Genomic DNA, 21,766 nt, shown 5'->3' on the forward strand with positions numbered 1-21,766 from the left:
TTTAACGGAGGTGCCGTGGCCGAGTGTTCTAATAAGCTAGCTAGGCGCCTGGCTATACATGGAAAATCCGGGGTTCAATCCCCGGCTGCGGCACCTATGCCCGTGAGCAAGGCATTTAATCTACAATGCTCTTTTATCCTGCTTTCAAATAAAATGGAAATGCTATTATTGGTAACTAGGTGTACACTTGTTTAAATATATATATATATTCATGGGGCCATCACCCCCGTCCCCATCGCCACCTCTGTTTAGAGTTGACCCTATTCTCTATTGCCTATTGTGAAATAGAGAATCGAAATAAAGAATTGATAATTAAAATTTTGTAAATGTAGACACCGATGTGCTGCACAGGGCAGTGATATCGGATAACGTTTTTTGCAGCCTTTCTACAGGTTGTACAGTTATCTGGAAGTTCATAATAAAGTTCTCCTATGGATAGCTTTGACTTCGAAATTATCTCCCCGGTCACCATATTCCATCGTTAATTTTTTAAGGGGGTTCGGGTGAAGTAAAAAACTCTAAAATGTGAAAATATCGCGGTTGAAATTAACGTGTTTTTTTTTTTTTTTTTTTTTTTTTTTTTTTTTTGCTCGCTCACGTACTAATCAAAACGCCTGTATTCATGCCCCATTATCATAACATGCTGATGGGCAGTAGACATATAGACAAAATGTTTATGAAAAATATTTTCGGTTATTTTGAATATGTGATTTTTTTTCGTTTGGGCGCTTCGCCCCTCGCTATATAATAGGCTACAAACCAAGTTTTTATTTCACTATGAAATTTCAAAATCATTGTAATGTAGATTTCGGTAGATTTACTTGGGAAATGAAAATCAATTGTAATATCTTATTGACAAATTTGATATTTTTCAAAATTAAAATGTTGTACAAGGCCGATGGAATATAAGTTATTAAAAATCAAATAAATTTTTTAAAGACCTCCAGCATTAAATTTTTAGCACCATGGCGTCTCGAATGACGACCGGAGACACGTCACCGCCCCCCACAAAAAAAGAGATAAAAATTCATCATTACACTCGTAATTAGCTGATCAAATCATGTCCATCGCCGCCCCGCCGGCCGCCGCCCTGTTTGTATAAATGACCCCCCCCCCCCCCCCCCCCATAGACCAACATCAATCGGAGCTAGCTGCTTTGACGTCATATTTCGAGGATATAGGGCGCCATCTTAGGTAAATAAAGGAGCATAAAGTTTAATGTTTTGGTTCACCACAGAGGAAACGTCCAGGAAAGGGACATTTTGAAGCCAGAATTTCACATATTCTAGACCACATTATGCAATTATAATAATGGTGAGAGTATAGCAAAATGACTATTTTGCCAAAGAAGAAAGTTCAACAGGAGAAAAGGGGCGCAGAAAGCGGTGAAAATCACCAACATCATGGACACAACAGTCATCACCATCATGCACATAATTTAGGACATTCTGTATCGCATTCTTCAGGAGAATCGAGGGGAGGAGCACGGCCAAAATCAAGAAATTCGCCGCCTCGTTGGAATGCAAATAACCAGAGAGACGATAGACTGAGTAACCATGATGCAAGGACTAGTTATGATTCTCAAGAAAGGAGGGAAAATTCTCATGGAGGACATTCAAGCAACAAAAGGGCGAGGCACCGGTCGTCACCTCAACACGAATACAACGATTTTGAATATGATCACGCAGGAGTTGCGTGGACTCAAAATAATTCGGCGAACTCACAAGCTAAAATAGGAGGCTCAAGTCCAAGTCCAAGAGAAAGAGAGCAAGACGAAGAAGCTGATGTTGTTAATAGTGGTGATGAGCATGATGACAATACAGAAGATACAGAGAATATAGAAGAGGTATATTATAGAGTCCAAAGAAACTAGAAATGTCTTAAAGACTTAAGATTTATTTCTAGATCGAATTTTTAACGTAACCCCACTTAAATAAAATATGGATTTGACTTAAGTTGCCCCAGAGGCAGAGGCCAGACTCCAGTGCAGGGTCTCTGGTGTTGCAACTTACATTTTACAAGAAACCTCATGTTCAATTTTAAAGGACAAGTCCACCCCAACAAAAAGTTGATTTGAATAAAAAGAGAAAAATCCAACAAGCAAAACACTGAAAATTTCATCAAAATTGGATGTAAAATAAGAAAGTTATGAGTCTATGACTGAGTATGACATTTTAAAGTTTCGCTTAATTTCACAAAACAGTCATAAGCACATCCTGGTCAATATGCAAATGAGGAGACTGATGACATCATCCACTCACTATTCCTTTTGTATTGTATGAAATATGAAATATTCTAATTTTCTCATTGTCAAGTGAAACAACATTTCTTCCTGAACGTGTGGAATTAGCATTGTTTATACTATATATGGTTCAGTCAAGTTGGTCCTTATTGTCAAATCTAAAAAAAAATGAAATATTGTATAATTCCAACAATAAAAAACAAAAATAGTGAGTGACATCATCGACTCTCATTTGCATGTCACTGTGTTGTGCATATCTCTCTTTTGTGAAAAAATAAGCGAAACTTTAAAATGCCATAATTTTCTTATTTTATATCTGAATTTTGATGAAATTTTCAGTGTTCTGCTAGATTGATTTTTCTCTATTTATTCAAATAAACATTTTCTGGTGTGGACTTGACCTTTAAAAAAAGTGTGGTGTTAGTCCCAATATCAAGCAGGAGATACTGTATGCGTACTGTTGAATTGTAAATCACCATTCCCCATGGTATGGACCTTGGGCCTTGCCCTTGCAATTGAACATACATGTAAGTTTCTTACAATGCCCAATTAGAATGTTGGAGTTTTCAATAATAGGTGAAAACAAAATCTCTCTTGGGGAGGGGGTGGAGCTATTGAAAGAGTGTCGGGAAGTGCTCTTATGCACCACCAACTGTGCACCACTACAATAAAACGGATAAGGCACAGTCATCACAGATTGCAATCAGGCAAGTGGGATATATATGGATCTTCACTGTTTTAGTGAAAGCACAGTGTTACAAGTACCACACCCTTTTTTTGGTAAACATGTAAACAGTTAAAATTTCCATCTAGACTGTAGGGCCTAATTATGATTTTCTCCATATCATATATAACTATAAGCCCCTCCCACACTTCAAAAAACTTTCCAGGGCCCCTGGACTTTACTGAAAATAACAGGTACCTACATGTATAGTCTACTACTAGTTATTTCTTTTTATTTTAAACCGTGGATACCTTGGATGTAGGCATTTGAAGATTATTTTTTTTGCCTCTTGTTGACTTGTCATTAAGAATTCTGGCACTGTATAAATGTACAGCAAAACTTCATATGGGTCAGAAATGAGCGGTAGAGTAGTATATAGTACCCCTATACATGTATGTTGTGATATGAATTCCATGTGAAAATTTGCCATTTTCTCAAATGGTTACTGAATATTTTTTAACAAAAGAAAATATTTAGTTGCATGATCCATCAAAATTGGCTGTGTGCCATACATGTGTGTAGCTGCTCACAGATTGCGTGTGATGTTTTTTTTTTCTTGTCATGCCCGCACAGATATTTTTTTCCCCAAAATATTTCTGCTTTTTCAAATATTATTTGAAACTTACGATTTAATTCAATTTCTATAAATTTAGTTTTAAACTAAATAGAGTATATGTGTGCACTGCATGCACATTAATCATACAACCAAACATACAAATAAAGGTATTATTTTCTGGTTAAGACACATGTGCATGGTGCAAAAAGAGCACCAATGAAAAACGAGGGATTTATGTTTTTAAAATGGAACAAGCCCCTTGCCCCCCCCCCCCCCACACACAACAAACAACAAAGAATTTGGTTTCTGGAGTACCATATTTACATGGAGCAGAAATTCTCTCGATAATGTGCATGGTCTATAGAATTCACAGTTGTACTGTACTTGTAATGTTCAGGAGAAAACAGAATGGTCCAAGCAGGTAGACACATGGTTTGGTTCAAATTTTTCTTAAAACTTTACTTTTTCAAGATAGCATGTTTACAAAATGATTGCCTGAGTTTGAATTCACAATGATGATTACAGTATCTACTATTACAGCAAAGTGAAATTTGCATACAAAATGAATCAACCAAAAAGAAAATGTAGCCTACATGTACATAATATTATACGGGTACTACTAAGTGCTATAAAATGAGCACAAAATCATGCCATCATGAGTGGGAAGCTTGGTAATGGTAGTTGTTATGCCCTGGGCTATAAAACTTTAAACCTCAGGGGCGGTATTCTGATGTCATTTTATCTTAAAATGATATTGGTATTCTGAGATGACATTTTATCTCTGAGATAAAATTTGAAATTTTATCTCCGATAAATTTGATCTTGCGTATCTAAACATGATAAAAGCGACAGACCAGTGCTTGCGTAGACATATTCATCACGTATCTAAGCATTGCAATGCGGATGACGTGTTTGCGCTCAAGTTACTTTGAAGAAAATTTAAAATAAACTTAAAATAGGGTGGGGGTTACTTTATCTCCGGGACGTTCATTTCAGCAATATTACTAGGTGAATGACCTCCAAATGTTGAAATGAAAATGAAAAAAAAATTATATTATTGCAAGTAACACCTTAACATTATTCCTGTAGAATTAGGAATTATTTCATGATCTTTTTCTTGACTAATATTGTCTTTGAAATGATGCAATATTGACATCGAAAAAAAAGATGGGAGTATTGTCATTTGTTTCTAAATAAATCTACATGTATGTAAAGATGTGCGAGTGTTTAGTGTAAGCGCATTTGAATTCAATAAATTGACGCAATCTTGCCCCTTTGCCACACCTCCTTGCAGAATGGATTTCCATTGGTTGAATGAGATGAAAGAGCTACATGTATATAAAACCGTGTTTCTCTTTGGATATTGTAGTTTATCTCACTGATTTTAATGAAGATAAAATATTTTATTTTATCTGAGATAAAATGGATCTCAGAATACCACCCCAGATTTCAGGGCTGCCAACTCTCACTCATCAAGAGTGAGACTCGCTCATTTTGGTCCTTTCTCACTGTAAAATTTTATTTCATTTGCATCAATTGCATGCATTTCTATTGATCTAACTCATTTTGACCCCTGAATTATATCATTGGCCTGTGGGAGTCTCACTCTCAACGAGTTATCCAATGTTGGCACCACTGAGATTTTTTTTGCATATTTTAACAAGTGCTACTCTATGCTCAGATTATATAAAGACAATAGTATGTGTAATGTATGCCATGATGCCACTATGAAAATGTAACCATAATTCTGCTCTGTACATGTACATAAGCACCCTCTTGATTCAGTTCCAAAGGTGAGGTTATTGCTTTGCTGTCTTTGCCAAAAGTTACTTTTACATGTATATGAACATGTACAAAGTTTGGACACGCTGTGAGGAACAGCCGCTTTTACCATATTAATTTTGCTCATTGCATCCATAGTGAGTAACGATGCATGGTCTGATCAGCAAGGATCTCTGTTAAAACTAATCAGTTGATGGTCATTTTAGCACAAGTTAATCCAAAGGACCCTTTTCCCATTATAACCGCAATATGTAGACCTGTGCACTGTAGAATAGTGATATTACCCTTGAATATAAAAGAAAAGTCATTGGATATACTTGTATAGTAAGGTCCCCTGAGTCTGCGCATACACTTATCTGCACGATTCTAGCAAAAGAAGATACGTGACGACCACAAACTTTACACATGCAATACAATATTCATTAAAAGATGTGACTCAAAATGGTGGGAAAACAATGGTAGGTGTGTAGACATGGGGCCCTCCTTCATACTGTACATTTAATTGGTGTCCCAAGCACAAGTGTAATATTAACAACATTGTAAAACGAGAAGATGAAATATGCTTGAAAATGAAAAAGAAAAATTACTAACCTTGGTAATAAATTTTATATCGTATGAAAGAGGAAAGTGTAGCCTTTATTTTCACCTAGTCTCAAACTGTGATCAGTCATGCATTATTAGCTGCAATAATGCATAATTTCAGATGACAAGTTAATTTGAAAAAAAAAATTACTGGAGAAAATTCAAAATAGGCTATGGGAGTTTATGTTGAACTTTGATTAAAATCAGATGTACAATAAGAAAGTTCAAACATTTTATTTTCTCAAAACATACGGTGGCCTGGATGCAAATGAGGGTCGACTATTAAAGGGAGTTGATGATGACACTCAATGTCTTTTATGTGTGTATGTCTATAAGACTTCCTTAAGTATATATGTTATAAACTGTTGAGGAAAGGATATTAAATAAAATCACAATAAATATTTTATGAAGATTTTACATAGGCTATTAAAATCAAATTGAGTTACATGTACATGTAAATGACTGTACAGTATGCATTGTTGAATTATTCAAAAAATCTAATTTGTAAATAAGATAATTTATAAAATAAAGTAAAAAAAAAGTAATAAGTCTATTGGGACTTATCATAATTGAATCCTGCCTTAGTGGTGCATAATTGGTAGTGTAAATAAGCAAAAGTGTATTATCTTACTTTACATCCAAGTTCACTAAAACTTTAGTGCTACTTATGTATGTTTAATTTTCCCTATAAGCTTTTGGAGTCATGTTGAGTTGCTCTTGACCTTTGAATATATGTATACTTTATATTTGATTTAAAGTTGAATTAAGAAGGGGGTGAGTTTCCATAAATATAGGTTCTACATACAATATATAGTATATATAAGTTGTTCAAACACATAGCATGTCACAATAATCCTCTGCCTTCTCGATATTTTGCTTTGAAAGTCTAAGAAATTAGCCACCTGTCAGAGCCCGAGAGACGAGTGTACAGAAAAGTCACTCGGAGTGTGACGTCACCGGGGGGAATTTAGTATAAGAGGTGCCTGAATGTCATACAGAAATGCTATGCAGAGAGAGAAAGATATTTTACAATTTTTTTTCAAAGCAACTCAAATCAAACAAATAGGACTGATATGTACAAATCTTTACTTTCCCTGTATAAAAAACAGTATGAATAACCACCATGAACTCTTCAATCATGATGTAAGATAGCAAACAGTGAGTTATTGAATGATATTTTCATTATTTCTCATTTATTTTATCACGATGTTCAATCAAGTGAGTAGCTGGAAAGTAATTCCGGCGGCTAGCTCAGCGCGCGCTGAACGCATAATACTAGTACACACAACACCCAGGCATTGAGTGTACTGTTATGGTCTGGTATGTCGACTTAGTTCATGGCCGTGCAGCGATCCCCTGGCGTTTTTTCTTCTTTTCTTTTGTCTTTGACTCCACTTTTATATCCTCTGGATCATTTCCACTCATAGCTCATTCCACAGAACAATCTTGAACCAAACGTATAGTATTCTTTCTCGGCCTTCTGAGTTGTTTTCTATATTTAATTACGCTAGGGGTCACCGTCACACATACAAACGCAATTCGGAAGTGAGTTGAAGACAGAAAGATATATAGTAATTAGTATACATCTCTATGGTTGAAGACAACAAGAACGGTACGGTAGCTCGACAGCTAGCTGCGCCGGAGCGGGCGGCCGGTCGGCACAAAGCAATTCCGCAACCAACTGTGTTTTTTTTGCAAGAGCCGCGTCACACGCGGATAAATATGTCATAATAACACGTCTGCTACGTTATCGACTGGTGAGAAGATCTCGATCAAATTTCATATTATTCACCTTGAAATTATTCCTTTAGGGTCTATGGTATCATTCTGAGGGAATTCACATATTTGGAATAATAGTACGGCCACAAATATTTTAATCATTTCCTCTTTGCAAGTTCTATGGCTCGCAGATACAACTTCAACTGCAGTTATTCCATATGAAGGAGTACGTGCATAGTACACAAAACGGCACTGCCTTGTTTACTACACCGGGACCGAATACCCCCCGGTGACGTCACACTCAAAGAACACCCGTCTCGGTAGGCATTGCAGGAGCGAACTCAGGGAAAATGGGTAGGGATAAATCGTTCAAATTCACTATTTTGAAAAAAGAAAATGGGGGGTCGAATCACCTATTAGTGTTTGGGGGTTGTAAGGTTGCTATTAATGTAAATATCTCAATATTTGGAATCGTCTTCTTAATTCAACTTTAAAAACAATGGCTCAATTACATTACATGCTTTAAATGAAAAATATAAATCAAATGTTGAATCTTGTTCATATAGATCTGTAAATATATAGAATTTGCATTAAATTTTTTAATCTCTTCGGATGGTAGGACCACTATTGACTAATACCCCTTTCATAAACCCAATTATGCGGCTAATAGCAGCATAATTTGGTCATAAAATCGGAGGAGGACCAGAGTTATCCGCATTATTTTGATGCTGCAATTATCCGCATAATAGCGGCATCGGGACAAGATTTTGACTTTATGAACGCATTTCCAAATAATGCGGATAATTGCCATGGTGCGGTCACAAGGTCACCCTTTTCCAACACAACCGTATCGGAGGGGGCGTGTGCAGTTGTCATGACGATTATCTGCATTTTTCAGGACAGGCGCTCGTAAAAATAGCGCGTATTATTTTCGGAGTTTGTGAACGCATATTTTATTGAATTATCCGTATTACTCTTAGGCGGCTAATTGGAGGATGGGTTTATGAAAGGGGTATAAGTATTGCAGAGATCTGTTTGACTTTGGCAAAACTTGACTCACATGTACACATTGTACTTACACATGTTTTGCATATTCTGGTCTGCAAAAATATCTTTTGACCTTCACTGTAGGCGATGTTTCAACTTATGGACAGTATCTACAGTCTCTACAGACTGTTATTTGGTTTTGAAAGAATTTTATTTCTATTGTTCTCGCGTTCGTGCGTACGGTCCTGGAGATTAGTATAAATAGAGTACGTCATCAGATAATTTTCGTCACTTGATAAAGAGTTGCAGCGGCACTCGAAAGCTCGTGAACTTGTAAGCTAGTGAACACTTTTTGCGAGAGTGATCACGAATTTCCTAGAAAGCCAGTGAACACTTTTTGCGAGAGTGATCACGAATTTCCTTGTTGACCATAGTAGATTGCGAGACAAATGAATACCCTCTAGCGATTATTTCAATCCGCAATAATGAACCTATTTAGTATTAATTTTATTTCTCTTTCTTGTTTACATGAAGATGAATTTACTATTATTTTTCTTTTTCATTGCTTACATTAGATTGAAGAACGGTTTGCCCGAGCTTTGAAGGAGAAGAAAGGTTTCATCATCAAGATCATGGTTCCTGATGGAGCCTGTCTATTCAGATCAGTTGGTAAGAGTCACCCGCTTTTTAAGTGTTCATTTAGATTAATCAAGTAACTTTTTCATCACTTTCATTTTCTTATTATTAAATGCATTATTTCATTTGATGTAAGGTCATGATATACAGTTTTAGGGAAAGCTTAATGTAGCTGTTGTCATGCTTGCTTACCCCCCCCCCCATCCCCCCTCCACCTGTTGCCCTGTTCTTATGTGACTTCATCACATATATGTAGTAAGCTAATAGGGGAGGAGAGTCATGTTTTCTAAGACACACTAGAGGGGATACCCAATGACATAAATTATACAGTGCGTCCCACAAAAAAAGGAAACTCGTTTTCAGAGATGGATTTCACAATTATTAAATATGTTTTTACTATATAAATTTGATACTTGTGACAAGGGTGGAATCTCATCTCTATATTTGAAATAACACCTTCGCAAATCGTTCACACATGGCAGATTACAAACAATAAATACTGAGGCATATCAGAAACGATTTGCGCAGAAACTCACGTGTGAATCTGAATCCTTTATTTCAGGGATCAGTGAGAGTTTCTTCACAAAGAATACAAAAGAAATGCTAATGAGCCAATCGTCGAATATAAAAGCACGTTCGTTGTATCATGAACCAATCTTGTCCAGTATTTCTGCACAACCGAGTTTGACATATCATTTTCAAACTCATCTTGCTCATAAATAAAGAGGAATAATTGAATTATATGATTATGTAAATTAGATATCATAATTAATTTGCCTTTGAAGAAAAGACATGGAAATCCTGCTTTCCTTATTTCTGGGACGCACTGTATAGGCAGTTAAAAAATTCAATTGAAATTAAATGTTCAATGGGTTTTGCTTGGTCATGGCTGTACTTAAAATTTGAGTGTGACATAAATCATGTAATTTACATATATCAAGCTACATGAATTGCTGCTTATAGCTTTTGCAGTGCACATTTTGATGCAATCGCCAAACATGGTTATCACAATGATAATCATAAGATCAACCACTCTTGAACTAAGAAACAGCTGAGGTGCCAAAATAAAGTAAATCCTTCAATAATTTTTGGTTATTTTTTTTATAGTTTCATTTTTTTTCTGCTAATAATAGTATGCTCTTTGAAATAATGGAAATTATTTCTTCAGCATTTTATGCTGTTTATAACTCTTTATACTTATCAATGTCGGTCCTCATTCTTGATTAATGATTACTACTGCCCTGTGGCACTTTTTGTTTCTTTTAATCACAGCTGATCAGGTTTATGGAGACCAGGATTGGCATGCAATTGTACGTGGGCACTGTATGGACTACATGGTGAGAACAATGTCAAATAGATAGTAAAAAACATATATATTTTGTTGAAAAAGTTCGTTTTTTCATAACAGTTTCATAACAGTGTTAAAATTTTATTTCCAAAATGCCCTAGAACGAATACATACATGTACACATTTATATATATGTTTTTTATCATTAAATTAGCCTAAATGTACAGTTCTGCAAAGGGTACATATTTAAAATAATATGTAGCTTACCGCTAGTCAATTACACACAATTGCATGGACCATTAACTGCATTTTATCCAAACAGTTGTTGAAACAGCATCAGAATACATGTAAGTTTGTTGGTTGATTTCTATTTTTTTTTCTTTCTCTAAATGAATTATTCTGTTTGTTTACAGACAAAAAATGCAGATTACTTCTCACAATTCATCACTGAGGATTTTCCAACTTACATTGGGCGTAAGCGGCTAGACAGTTGTCATGGTAACCATGTAGAGATGCAAGCCTTGTCAGAGATGTACAATCGCAACATAGAGGTTTACATGTACAGTACAGGTATGTTGTTTATCGTCGATGGTGTAGTCCAATCTGTTGTACTGAATTCATTTGAGATTTTTTGTTATGTAGAGACTAGTCTTGAAGTCTATTGCATACTTAGATACATGTATGATTTAATGAGACTAGAAATTTCATTAGTAACTTTTGCAAAGGAAAGTAAAGCGTAAAATGTAAGCCTCTCGTAAGAAAGATCTTAGTGGTAAGATATTATGAACCTTTTCTTTGAAAGTCAACTAATTAGGCAGGATATTGCAGTTTGGTTACTTACAGACAGTTGCTCAAAGTTCCCTTTTCCTTCCTGTTTACCGTAAACAATTACATACAATTAAATGCTTATAACTTCTTTTAAAAGAATAATTTTTTCTGTTTAAAGACAGTTCTCGAATTAAGGACTGATGTATAATTAATACCGACATGAAATATTATTAATTTCCTAACCTTTATTTGAAATCACCTTATAAAATCAATCGTATATTCATTTTCAGAACCTATCAACACATTTCATACCCTGAACAAGACGGACAATGATCCTATACGTGTGAGCTACCATCGTAATGTTCATTACAACTCTGTTGTCAACCCGCACAAGGCTACAGTAGGAGTTGGTTTAGGCATGCCCTCATTTGTGCCTGGGGTAGGTAGCTAGCTGTGACTATCAATCCACCCTTTATTTTTAGACATTTTACTCTCCAAGTTGAATGCTCAAATTTTCTTGACAAGCTGCCCACATTTTATCTCTTATCTTGATATAAGCTTTTTGTTTTGAGAATGTTTTTCGTGTCTTCACAAGCCTAATTAGATGAAAATAAAATTGGCAGTATTTAATTTTAAATGCAAAATTGTTAATGAATGTCAATATGGTGTGAAGAATGCACTCTGTCTCCATTGCAATTAATAAAACAATATGTTAAAGGGGAAGTTAAACCTGATGGGAAGTATAAGCTTACAGCTAGTGTATTTTGATATAAAACAGAAACATGAGAAAACTTTTTATAGAAGTTTGGCGAAAATCCATCTCTGAATATATTTAACATAATTATGGATCTTAAATGCCTTGAAGTGGTGTCACATGCAAAGCATTACACAATTTCATTCTACCATCTTCTGACACATTGTTTCAAATGAGAACTGAAAATGTTTTTCTCTATGAATCGTGTAAGAAACAGTAATCATACATGTAAATCCTTTATAAATGTGAATTTATGCAGTTTACATTACATGATCTAAGGGGCGACTGTTTGCATGTGACACCACAAAATCAAAACTTCAATAATTTCATATTTTTTCTTTGATTGTTTTTCATCTTCAAATTTGCACTTCTCCAACTTGTCTGTTTTTTTTTTTCAATCAACTTGATGGGAGGGTGATCTTACAAAGTCTTAAGCAATGGTCTTAGTTTGTGTTTTAATTATGGAAAGCTGAATATGTCCAAACATGTTTACCTTGTATATTTCATATGTATACTACATTCACTCCTTGTACTTCAGTGGTAAAGAAGTTATTGTAGTAATCATTGCCAGACGGTTCTCAATTGTTTGAACAATTTTGTCACATTTGACTATCCATTATCAAATCACATTCTAAAAGGCCATGGTTGAAGTGTAACCTGGGTACAGAATGTGTGCCTGATACTACACTTTCACTTATTAGACTTGTGAATCTTACATGATTGAAAGTACATGTCCAGTTTGGCCCCTTTTAGAAGGAAGCGGCCTTTCCCAAAGCTCATAAAGGGAGACTCAACTTTGCACCGATCCACCCCAGCTTTAGCTTAATAGGTACTCGGGTGGATCGGTGCTGGCTTGGAGAGTCTTGTGAGTCTCCATCTATGGGCTTTGTAAAAGGGTAGTTTACCTTTCTTTAACTTGTTTAACTGAACTAGATTAAAAGTGGATCATGCCCAAAAGTCTGTGCCCCGTAAGACATTTCAAAGTCATTTGTAACTATATTCATGCACTTTCTCACTCTATTCCCAGCTGGCAGACAAGACTCTGATGCGAGAAGCCATTCATATATCAGAGAAGTCTGCCATTGAGCAGACAATGTTACAGGATAAACTGCTAGCTACTGACTGGGAGGCTACCAATGAAGCCATCGAAGAACAAGTCGCCAGGGAATCCTTTGTTCAGTGGCTGAAAGACAATGAGAAAAGAGCACAGAAGAAAGCAGTATGTATATTTCTTTATTTTATTTCAATAATCAGTAGTCTCCTCAAGTTGTATATTGGAGAAACTAAGATTATGGTGATGCAGAACCCAAACAGTCGAGTGTTTGATGTATGTACCAAATATTGTATCTAGTCCCTCTAGTGTGAGATTGAGATTTAATTTCCCCCTAGAAGTACTTGCACTATGCACAGAAATGGTTAGGTATATATTATCGTATACATATCCAACTGGAATTTCCTTTCAATTTTTTTTTACACCTTCAGGTGGGAAGGAGCAGAAACTAAATTCACACATGTTTACTGGTAATTGTTTAATTTCATGACAGGTCTTGTTTATATGAAAGAGGATGGTGTATATATAGGAAAGATATGATTTCAAATTCAACTAAATATTTAGATGAAAATGAATTTAAAAGGTCACAGAGGTCTATTGGAAAATATGTGTTGTGGTACATAAAAAAACATTGTGAATCTTCAGCTGGTAGGAAACATGTTTTTTCCTTTTATACTAAACTTGTAGCTCCCTGCAACGGCCACCTGTAGTTCTGCACCTCCTGACTCTCCCCCAGGATGGTGGGGTGAGGCCAACCAAACATCTGGTGGTGGTAGCAAAGGTAGTCATCATTCTGGTGGCAAACACCCAAGTGGAAAGCACCCCAGTGGAAAACACCCCAGCTCTCATCATGCACTGAGTGGTCATCACTCCAGTGGTCACTTGGTCACTCCACACCATCAGAGTGGTCATCTGGTCTCTCCGCACCACCCCCACCATCCCAGTGGACGTCTATCGCCAAGGAACAGGGGAAGTGGCAGTGGGTCCAGACCAAACAGTCCTGAGAGACTTGAGGCAGCAAGGTTAAGACCGCTATCACCAAATTCAATTCGGAGCAGGAATGCGGAGAAGAAGGCTCAACAGCAACAGCAGCAACAACAGGTTGTCTCAAAAGCAGGTGAGAAAATAAAGTGTTTGTTTCTGATTAACATGTAGGAGTCACTTTTCTGACAGTGAGTTTGGCATCATCAGGTTAAGTTTTTGAAATGTCATCATAACTTTGAACGTATATAGACCTAGTTCATGAAACTTGGCCATAAGGGTAATCTAATATTACTGAACATCCTGCCTGAGTTTCAGGTCACAAGGTCTAAGGACATTTAAGGTCAATGAACTTCGGCCATGTTCGATATAGTTAATAAAATATGAACATAGGGGTAATCAAGTATCACTGACAAGTCTTAGGTCACATGATCAAGGTCAAATGTCATTTAGGGTCAATGAACGTAGTATTGTATCATTTTTTGAAATGTGTTTTTTGTGAATAATTATATTGTAGTAGTTTTCAAAGTCAGCACTGCTGCTATATTGAATCGCGTAATGCAGGTGAGACTGCCAGAGGCGCTCCACCGGTTGTTTTAAACACCCCTCCCCCATCCATTATTTTGAAACAGATCGTCCAACGACAAGTGGTCACATCTCAAATCCAGCTTCTCCACAAGGCGCCCATGCTAGGGACACAGCTAGCCCCAAGGCAGGTCCTAGTGGCTACAATCCATCGAGTAAATCTACCGGAACAGGTGGAAGGATGGAAGATATACCACCAGAAGAGTTTGGTGAGTCAAGATTATATCAGCAGCCAGTGAGATTAAATGCAGATATTATACATTTATATTTTCTAATTGGTGTAGTGAAATATATTGTATATGTAGAAGCCAGCAGTTGACTATGTATTTGTCTTTGCCAATGTAAATTTTTATCTACTGTGAGATCCTTTCTACCTCGCATTTACATTTGATAAAGCCAATGTCATTTATCCTATTATCTGTATGACATTCCTTAAAAAATATACTAGTACTTGAGTGTTTTCTGTTATATCTGCCTCTAAATTCATTTGTAAATGGAACTATCATGTAACTTTTCTTTTATAAGTCAAATAATAGCCTACGTCAAAACAATTTGCACATTAGATTGTGCAAACATAATTGATTTACCTCTTCAAAGTCAAATTTCTTATAGTTTGTCTATTGTTTCAAGAGTTTTGAATTAGCAGAGAAACTTGCATGTTCTTTCCATTTTAATTCCCTACACTCCTGCATCTTGTACATGTGGACTTCAATTGCTAATTTTATTTTATTTTAAACTGATCTTTGCTGTTTGTAGGTATATCTGAATGGGAGTCTGAGGATGCGATCCTAGCCTCAATTCTTGCCCAATCTCATCAGGAGTACCTAGACACCCTCATACGTAGCACTCACAAGGACACCGACTCAGACAGTTGACCTGGAAGACCATGTCTCATTTCACTCACATCTCTTTCAAACACTGATTTATGGCTAGCCAACTTCCCCACTCCGTCAACATACATTAGAGCCTGTTCGTGTTTCCAATGTCATAGAACATATCTTCACTGTTGCCCCTATTTTAGTTTTATTTGTTTATATTTAGTTAGTTCTGGTTATGGTTTTTCTCATTTTTCCTTATTTGTTGAATTGAAATGGTACTGGAATCACACTGCAGTTTGAGTCATAGTCATCAAGAGGATTATAAAAGAAGACCATTTTGACAATTAACATACTATCAAGAGAAACAAAATAATATCAAATATCTTGCTGTAAAGCGAATGGACCAAGTTACAAGCAATATAAGCATATCAATGGGAATGGTATTATCAGAAGCTGATCTATAGGTTATATCTTCTTTTTTTAGCTGCAGACTAACAGCTGGCTTTGTGCAGACTGTTCTTTTTTATGTTTATAATGATTAAATGAATGAATTCTTCCATTTTTATCACTTGTTATTATAACTTTTATTACCATGATACTAAAAACTGATTATCACACATAATTTTTGTTTACATTTTGAATTCATGTTTGTAGTTTCCATGTTATGCATTTTCATACTTTACTTGTTTTTATAGAGCTTTCACTTTAGCTGCAACTAGAAATTTGTATTTAGTGGTCAATTCTAACCAGGCCGGGCTTTTACAGTTCTATGGCCAAAAAATTCACCCCCAGCGGAAATGTTGCGGAAAAAGTTGGGGATAATTACCCCCATCCCCTGGTTGCTTTAGGGCTACGATATACGTACATGCTTGTTTATCATTTCCCAAATAAAATTATGATCTTGCTATTGTTTCAGTCCTTCATGCGATTGTTTATTGGTGTAGTATTGATTTATAGGGAACTCTGATGATACTGTCAAACCTGTTTCCCCTACAGGTTGAATTCAATTGACAAGGGCTGTACATTTATATATTTTTGCATATATATGACTGAAAAGAAATCCTGTGAATTGAGATGGACTGAGGTTCCCTCGAAAAGATATTGTCCCGCACAACCAAAACAAAGTAATAGAAATCCCAAAGGATGTAGAAAGTGCAGACTCTCACGGAAAGGAGAAATAGTACCATAAAAAGAAACAAAATCGATGAAAACAAGAAAGCATTCAAACCAGCATGGTCGGTCAAACAAAAACAGATGATAGTCTGGAAAAAATTTAGATATGTATCTTATGTGTGACAGTGATGCTACGAATCCTGGATTGCTCTTAACTCTTCAATCATAATCCATCAAATTTGCATGAAATCAGTATATTTATTGCATTCATTTCCATGTGATCATGTAAGGAATAAATTGTGTACAGGAGGAGGCAGACAATGTCAGAATGTGAAATGATTACCAAATACATTGTTATTTGTTCAATCTTGGAAATATTGTAAAGAAATTTGCCCAAACTTACATTAGAATTTTATTAAATTGGAAAGTTAAGTTAAACCTTTCATACCAAAGTATTAAAATTTAAAGTCAGGTTCAACTATGTTTTCTTTGAAGGTTATGACGAGTGAGGTAACTAGAGGATCATTAGCATAAAACTGATTATAAGAGGTCTCATACTGTCAAAATTCCATGAAACCACCCATGAAAATCATTTATTTTTTTGCTTTCCTAATCTTTTCAAATTTTAACTCATCAATTGTCATAGTCTATGTAATGCTCTGATGATTTCTGTGGCAAGCTTTTTGAAATAGAATGTGCACATGGATGGCACACATATTCACAGAAAGGGAATGCTCAGTGGTCTTTTTTTTTTTACACGACTATTGCTTTGAAGGAGACCCAGGTACAAGACTCAATGTTTGTATTTTACAAATCTAATTTCAATATACAGTATGTTGTGATTTTCATTCTCAGTGACAAAGAAGTTGAATATCCAAAGTGCCACCTCTGCAACAACTAAACAACATCTTTTTAAAGCATGCATAGATAATTTGCAGTGTGTGAAAATATTCTCATTTATTTTGTAGGGTGGTTATGAAATCTTGTGGTTTAATCATTTTCTTTAAAATGCCTCACTAGCTTCTTGGATGACCATGTACACAGAGATGTAGAAAAGACAAATTTAGATGGGGTAGAGATTCTTATAAAAATATTCCCCTCAAAATAGCAGCACCAACAAAGAAGTGAAGTGATAATAATCCAATCTATTGTAGATATGATACATGTTTGTTGGAGTCAAATTTATTAAGGGTGAATTTTGAAATCTGCTGACACAATTGTTTCTTTAGTTTCCCTTTATTGAAAAAAAAAGAAAAGTGCATGATCCGAATTCTAATTTCATTGTCTGTCACAGAAAGAGTCTGTTATGTCTTGAAAAAAAATTCAATATATATTTTTCATCATGCACATATCACATTACGACTTTGTAAAACCATATGACTAGTTGGCATTTTTTTAACATGATTTAACAATGAGTTAAAAATACATTTGCCACATGATAGATTTATAAAACACCTGTTTTAACCCAGTGTGGAAGTCATTTTCATCGAGAATGCTTCTTGATTAAAAACTGCGGGTAGTATGAAGTGCTAGTATTAGCGTGCTAGTATTAGCAATGTGTTATATTCCTTTTATTAGTATTACATATTGATGATTGTCAATGCATGAATACATGTAGTGTGACATTGAAAACCTCAGTGATCTGCCATACATTTTGATATTGCTAAATTTATTTCCTTATCTTTATGATATCGTCATAAATCTGGAAAAAGTCTTTATTTGTGACAAAAAAATATTGTTGTTATACCATAGTTTTGCTGCAAAAGAAGCATCCTATTGCTTCTTTTTTTTTGCATGTAATTTTTACTTTCGTCTTTCAATGGATGTTTTCATTCTGAAATTGAAATTCAGAATTTCAGGTTGCTGCTGTCAAATGATGTGATAGATTCTAGTTCTTGATACTCAGAAACTTGAAATTTTTTTGATTTTTTTTTTTTTTACAGTTGTGATACAAAAAGATGAAGAGCCATTGAAGTAGGGCATCTGAGAATTTTTTTTTTTTTAGTATCAATTTTTTTTGTGTGAAAGAAAAAGGATAAGTAATTGTTCAAGAAAGCTGTCTGGTTTTACTTTATGACGTGTCTGCAATTGTAACCTAATGGAAATATCATACCAGTAACCGATGCTGGACATTTTTTCAACATATGTTTATAGTATTTTTCCAAGGATTTGAAAGCTTATATCATTGGTTTATAGTAGACAAAGGGTCTATTAATGAATTAGCACCAAAATGGTGTGAGTTTCTTAATTGCTTCTAAATGGCATTTCTCCACTTGTAAGTTAGTTTTGGGGTTATTTCCATCCTATTTCATTCAATTTATTACCACATGTGTGTTTGTGCATAAGAAATATATTATTTAATGAGTTATCACAGAATAGCCAAATGAAGATATACATGGTATCTCATCCATTTTAAAGGTCATGATATGTGTACTGAATTATTTTGTAATCTTAAAACACTTCACGATTAGAGAAGTATACATCTTATCCTTGTTAAGAATATGCTAGTCAAATTTATGAATATGAGAGCCGTATACATGTATAACATTTATATATATCAGATTAACCTCTTTGAGATTCATATTCTAACAAACTTTTATTTATATTTCAAAGACCTAATTCAGAGAGCAATTCAGAAAGAGGCAACTATTAATTTTACAGTTTATTTATTTTGTATTTCTTATAAACGTTTGTGTAGTTTGATCAGTGCAAAACTTCTCTTTATGATGCTGTAAAACAAACACAAAAACAAATGTATTACATTAATACATTTGTAAAGAGGCATGGTTTGATTCATTTATTTGAAAGTATCCATTGATGCCCAGTGCGATGTTTGTCACATAAATTATGCCTCAGATCATGTCAGATTTCTTCAAGTGTACTAAATCCACATGGTTAATCACCATTTGACATTGGGTTATGGCATTAGGACTTGTTTGGGTTTTGTATTCTGAGATGGAATTATTTTCAGAAAACATTTGTTTCCACATGGTGGTTGGAAGAATGATTTATTAGTTGCAATATCAGATAATGGATGGTTACTAATTTTTGAATATTTTAAAGTAAAATAAATATGTTGTGATTTTTATGTAAAAGGTAATTTCTCCAATGGAACCATAGTTATTCCTTGTTAATCTCAATTATTTTTGTTGGATAGCACAAGAGAATATGTATCAACATGGTTTTGTGTTTTGTAAAAGATATATGTTATGAAGGTATAAATGAGCCTATGTATTTTTTTGTAAAGTTATGTGGCCAAGTGAGGTTTTGCCTTTAGCTGTGAATATTACACATGATACTAAACACTAAATGTTTTCTTTTTATTCAAAAGTAGAACATCCATAGTCATGGTTCTTAAGCATGATTTTGTGAATCATCAATAAATAAATGTATTAAAATGATTAATAATATCGATTGCGGAATGTTTCTTGATTTCTGATGCATGTAGGGCACTCCGACCCCCCCCCCCCACGGTCAAGTTCAAAGTTCATTTCAGGTTTTCAAAATTAATAGGTATATCCATTCATTTTCTTATCGAAACTTGTATATACTTCACCTGAATGTGTCAAGTACGTATACGTTTCAGGTGAATGTACATGTTTTCATTAGGAAATTAATCAAATTTTAGCAGGGTTTGCCTATTGCCTGGCCAAAGTTTACAGTCAATTGGTCACGAAATATAAATCTCACTTATTGACTTATTTCACAAAAGCTCAATATCTAACAATGTCCAGAAAACTATAGCAAAGGAGTGCCAAGCCTGAATTTCAAGGCCTTGAGTATCAATATTTCTAGGGCAAAGCCGCTTTGCTATAGGTATAGGGCACATTTCTTAATTTATCCACATATGGGCCAAAATTAAAAGGGGTATTTAATAATTTCAAACGGCAATATGAGAGATATTGAAATCATCTTTGGCCATTGGTGGCATTTAATTATTGCATTCTTCTATTTTGATATTTCAATGTCACAAATTCAATACTGCTGTTGTATTGCATGCATGCAAGACTGCCGGGGGCGTTCCACTTGTTGGTTATATTATTTTGCAGGGGCCGCGGAACGGTTTTCAAAGTGGGGGGGCTGAGCCAAAAGTGGGGGGGGGGGGGCTGACCATGCTAAAAATCACAATCATATGGTCATTTTTACGTTTTTGTACACGGTTTTGGAAAAAAGTGGGGGGGGGGGGCTGAAGCCCCCCCGGTTCCGCGGCCCCTGTTTTGTCACTTATACTTTGAATAATTATGAACAACAACATATAAATTAAATGATAGTAATTGATACAAACACAAGTGGTATACTGCTACATAATGTATGCAGGAAATAAAGTTTATTTTGAAAATAGGTGGGTTTTAAGAACAGATTTGAATTAGAAAATGACCACAAAGTTCTAGTAGCGAATTGAAGAGTTCAGGGGCAGATATTCAAAGGGATCTATAACCATAAGTATTTTAGATGTTCATGTATTTCTTCTTTCTTGTACGAATTTGTTTAAGCTTCTCATTCCCTTTCCGCTTCTCTTAATTTTCTATTTTTTCTTGCAGTCAAAATAACTTTAAAAAATAAATGTTGATGAAGGATTTATGAAAATCTGTTGTAGCAGGGTTATGAATTACGAAAGTTTTTATTTTGTGACGTCACAACCGAACAGCTCCATATGTCGTGTGATATAAATGTGATGTTCTCATCAAAAATTGAAAATGATTTTATTTCTGCTGGGGTATATCATCCTATAAAAAAATGGAATTCATTTAAGTATATTTCATATGATCTTCTTAAGGTCAGTAGGGGAGTTACTCACATGTGACGTCACAAATTTAAAAAAAATCGTAACTCTCGATCTCACTCTTTGATGGATCAAACCTTCACCAACATATTTGTTTATATGTTTTTTCTACTTTTATTAACTCGTCATAGAGTGTTCTCCTTTGTTAATTGATGACTTTGCAGTTTGAAATTAACGGAGCAAGTGAAAACAACAATAATGAATATGGCCTATACGGGGCGGTGTCACTATTTGAAAGGGGTAAGACCTTATTGTGACGTCATAGCATACATATTCTTTTTAATCAAATTATATCTTTCTCAGAATGGAGCGATCCCTCCCCCCCCCCCCCCGGGGGGGGGGGGTATGTGGGGCATCCATTGACGAGTGGATGCCATGCGTGACCATGCCCTCGAAA

The 21,766-nt window shown here is 35.2% G+C and overlaps 1 protein-coding gene across 1 annotated transcript; it reads left to right on the forward strand.

The window, feature by feature from the left end:
- Positions 1 to 1,171: 1,171 nt before the first annotated feature.
- LOC129257589 (OTU domain-containing protein 5-A-like) lies at positions 1,172 to 19,994 on the forward strand. Its single transcript, XM_064096667.1, has 9 exons — positions 1,172 to 1,846; positions 9,168 to 9,261; positions 10,501 to 10,565; positions 10,930 to 11,086; positions 11,575 to 11,723; positions 13,066 to 13,257; positions 13,777 to 14,206; positions 14,703 to 14,864; positions 15,412 to 19,994. The coding sequence occupies exons 1-9, from the start codon at positions 1,331 to 1,333 to the stop codon at positions 15,528 to 15,530; spliced, it is 1,884 nt and encodes a 627-aa protein (XP_063952737.1). The 5' UTR covers positions 1,172 to 1,330; the 3' UTR covers positions 15,531 to 19,994.
- The last annotated feature ends 1,772 nt before the right edge of the window (positions 19,995 to 21,766 follow it).

This window comes from Lytechinus pictus, chromosome 3 (assembly GCF_037042905.1).
Source record: "Lytechinus pictus isolate F3 Inbred chromosome 3, Lp3.0, whole genome shotgun sequence".
In the NCBI taxonomy this organism is placed as follows: domain Eukaryota; kingdom Metazoa; phylum Echinodermata; class Echinoidea; order Temnopleuroida; family Toxopneustidae; genus Lytechinus; species Lytechinus pictus.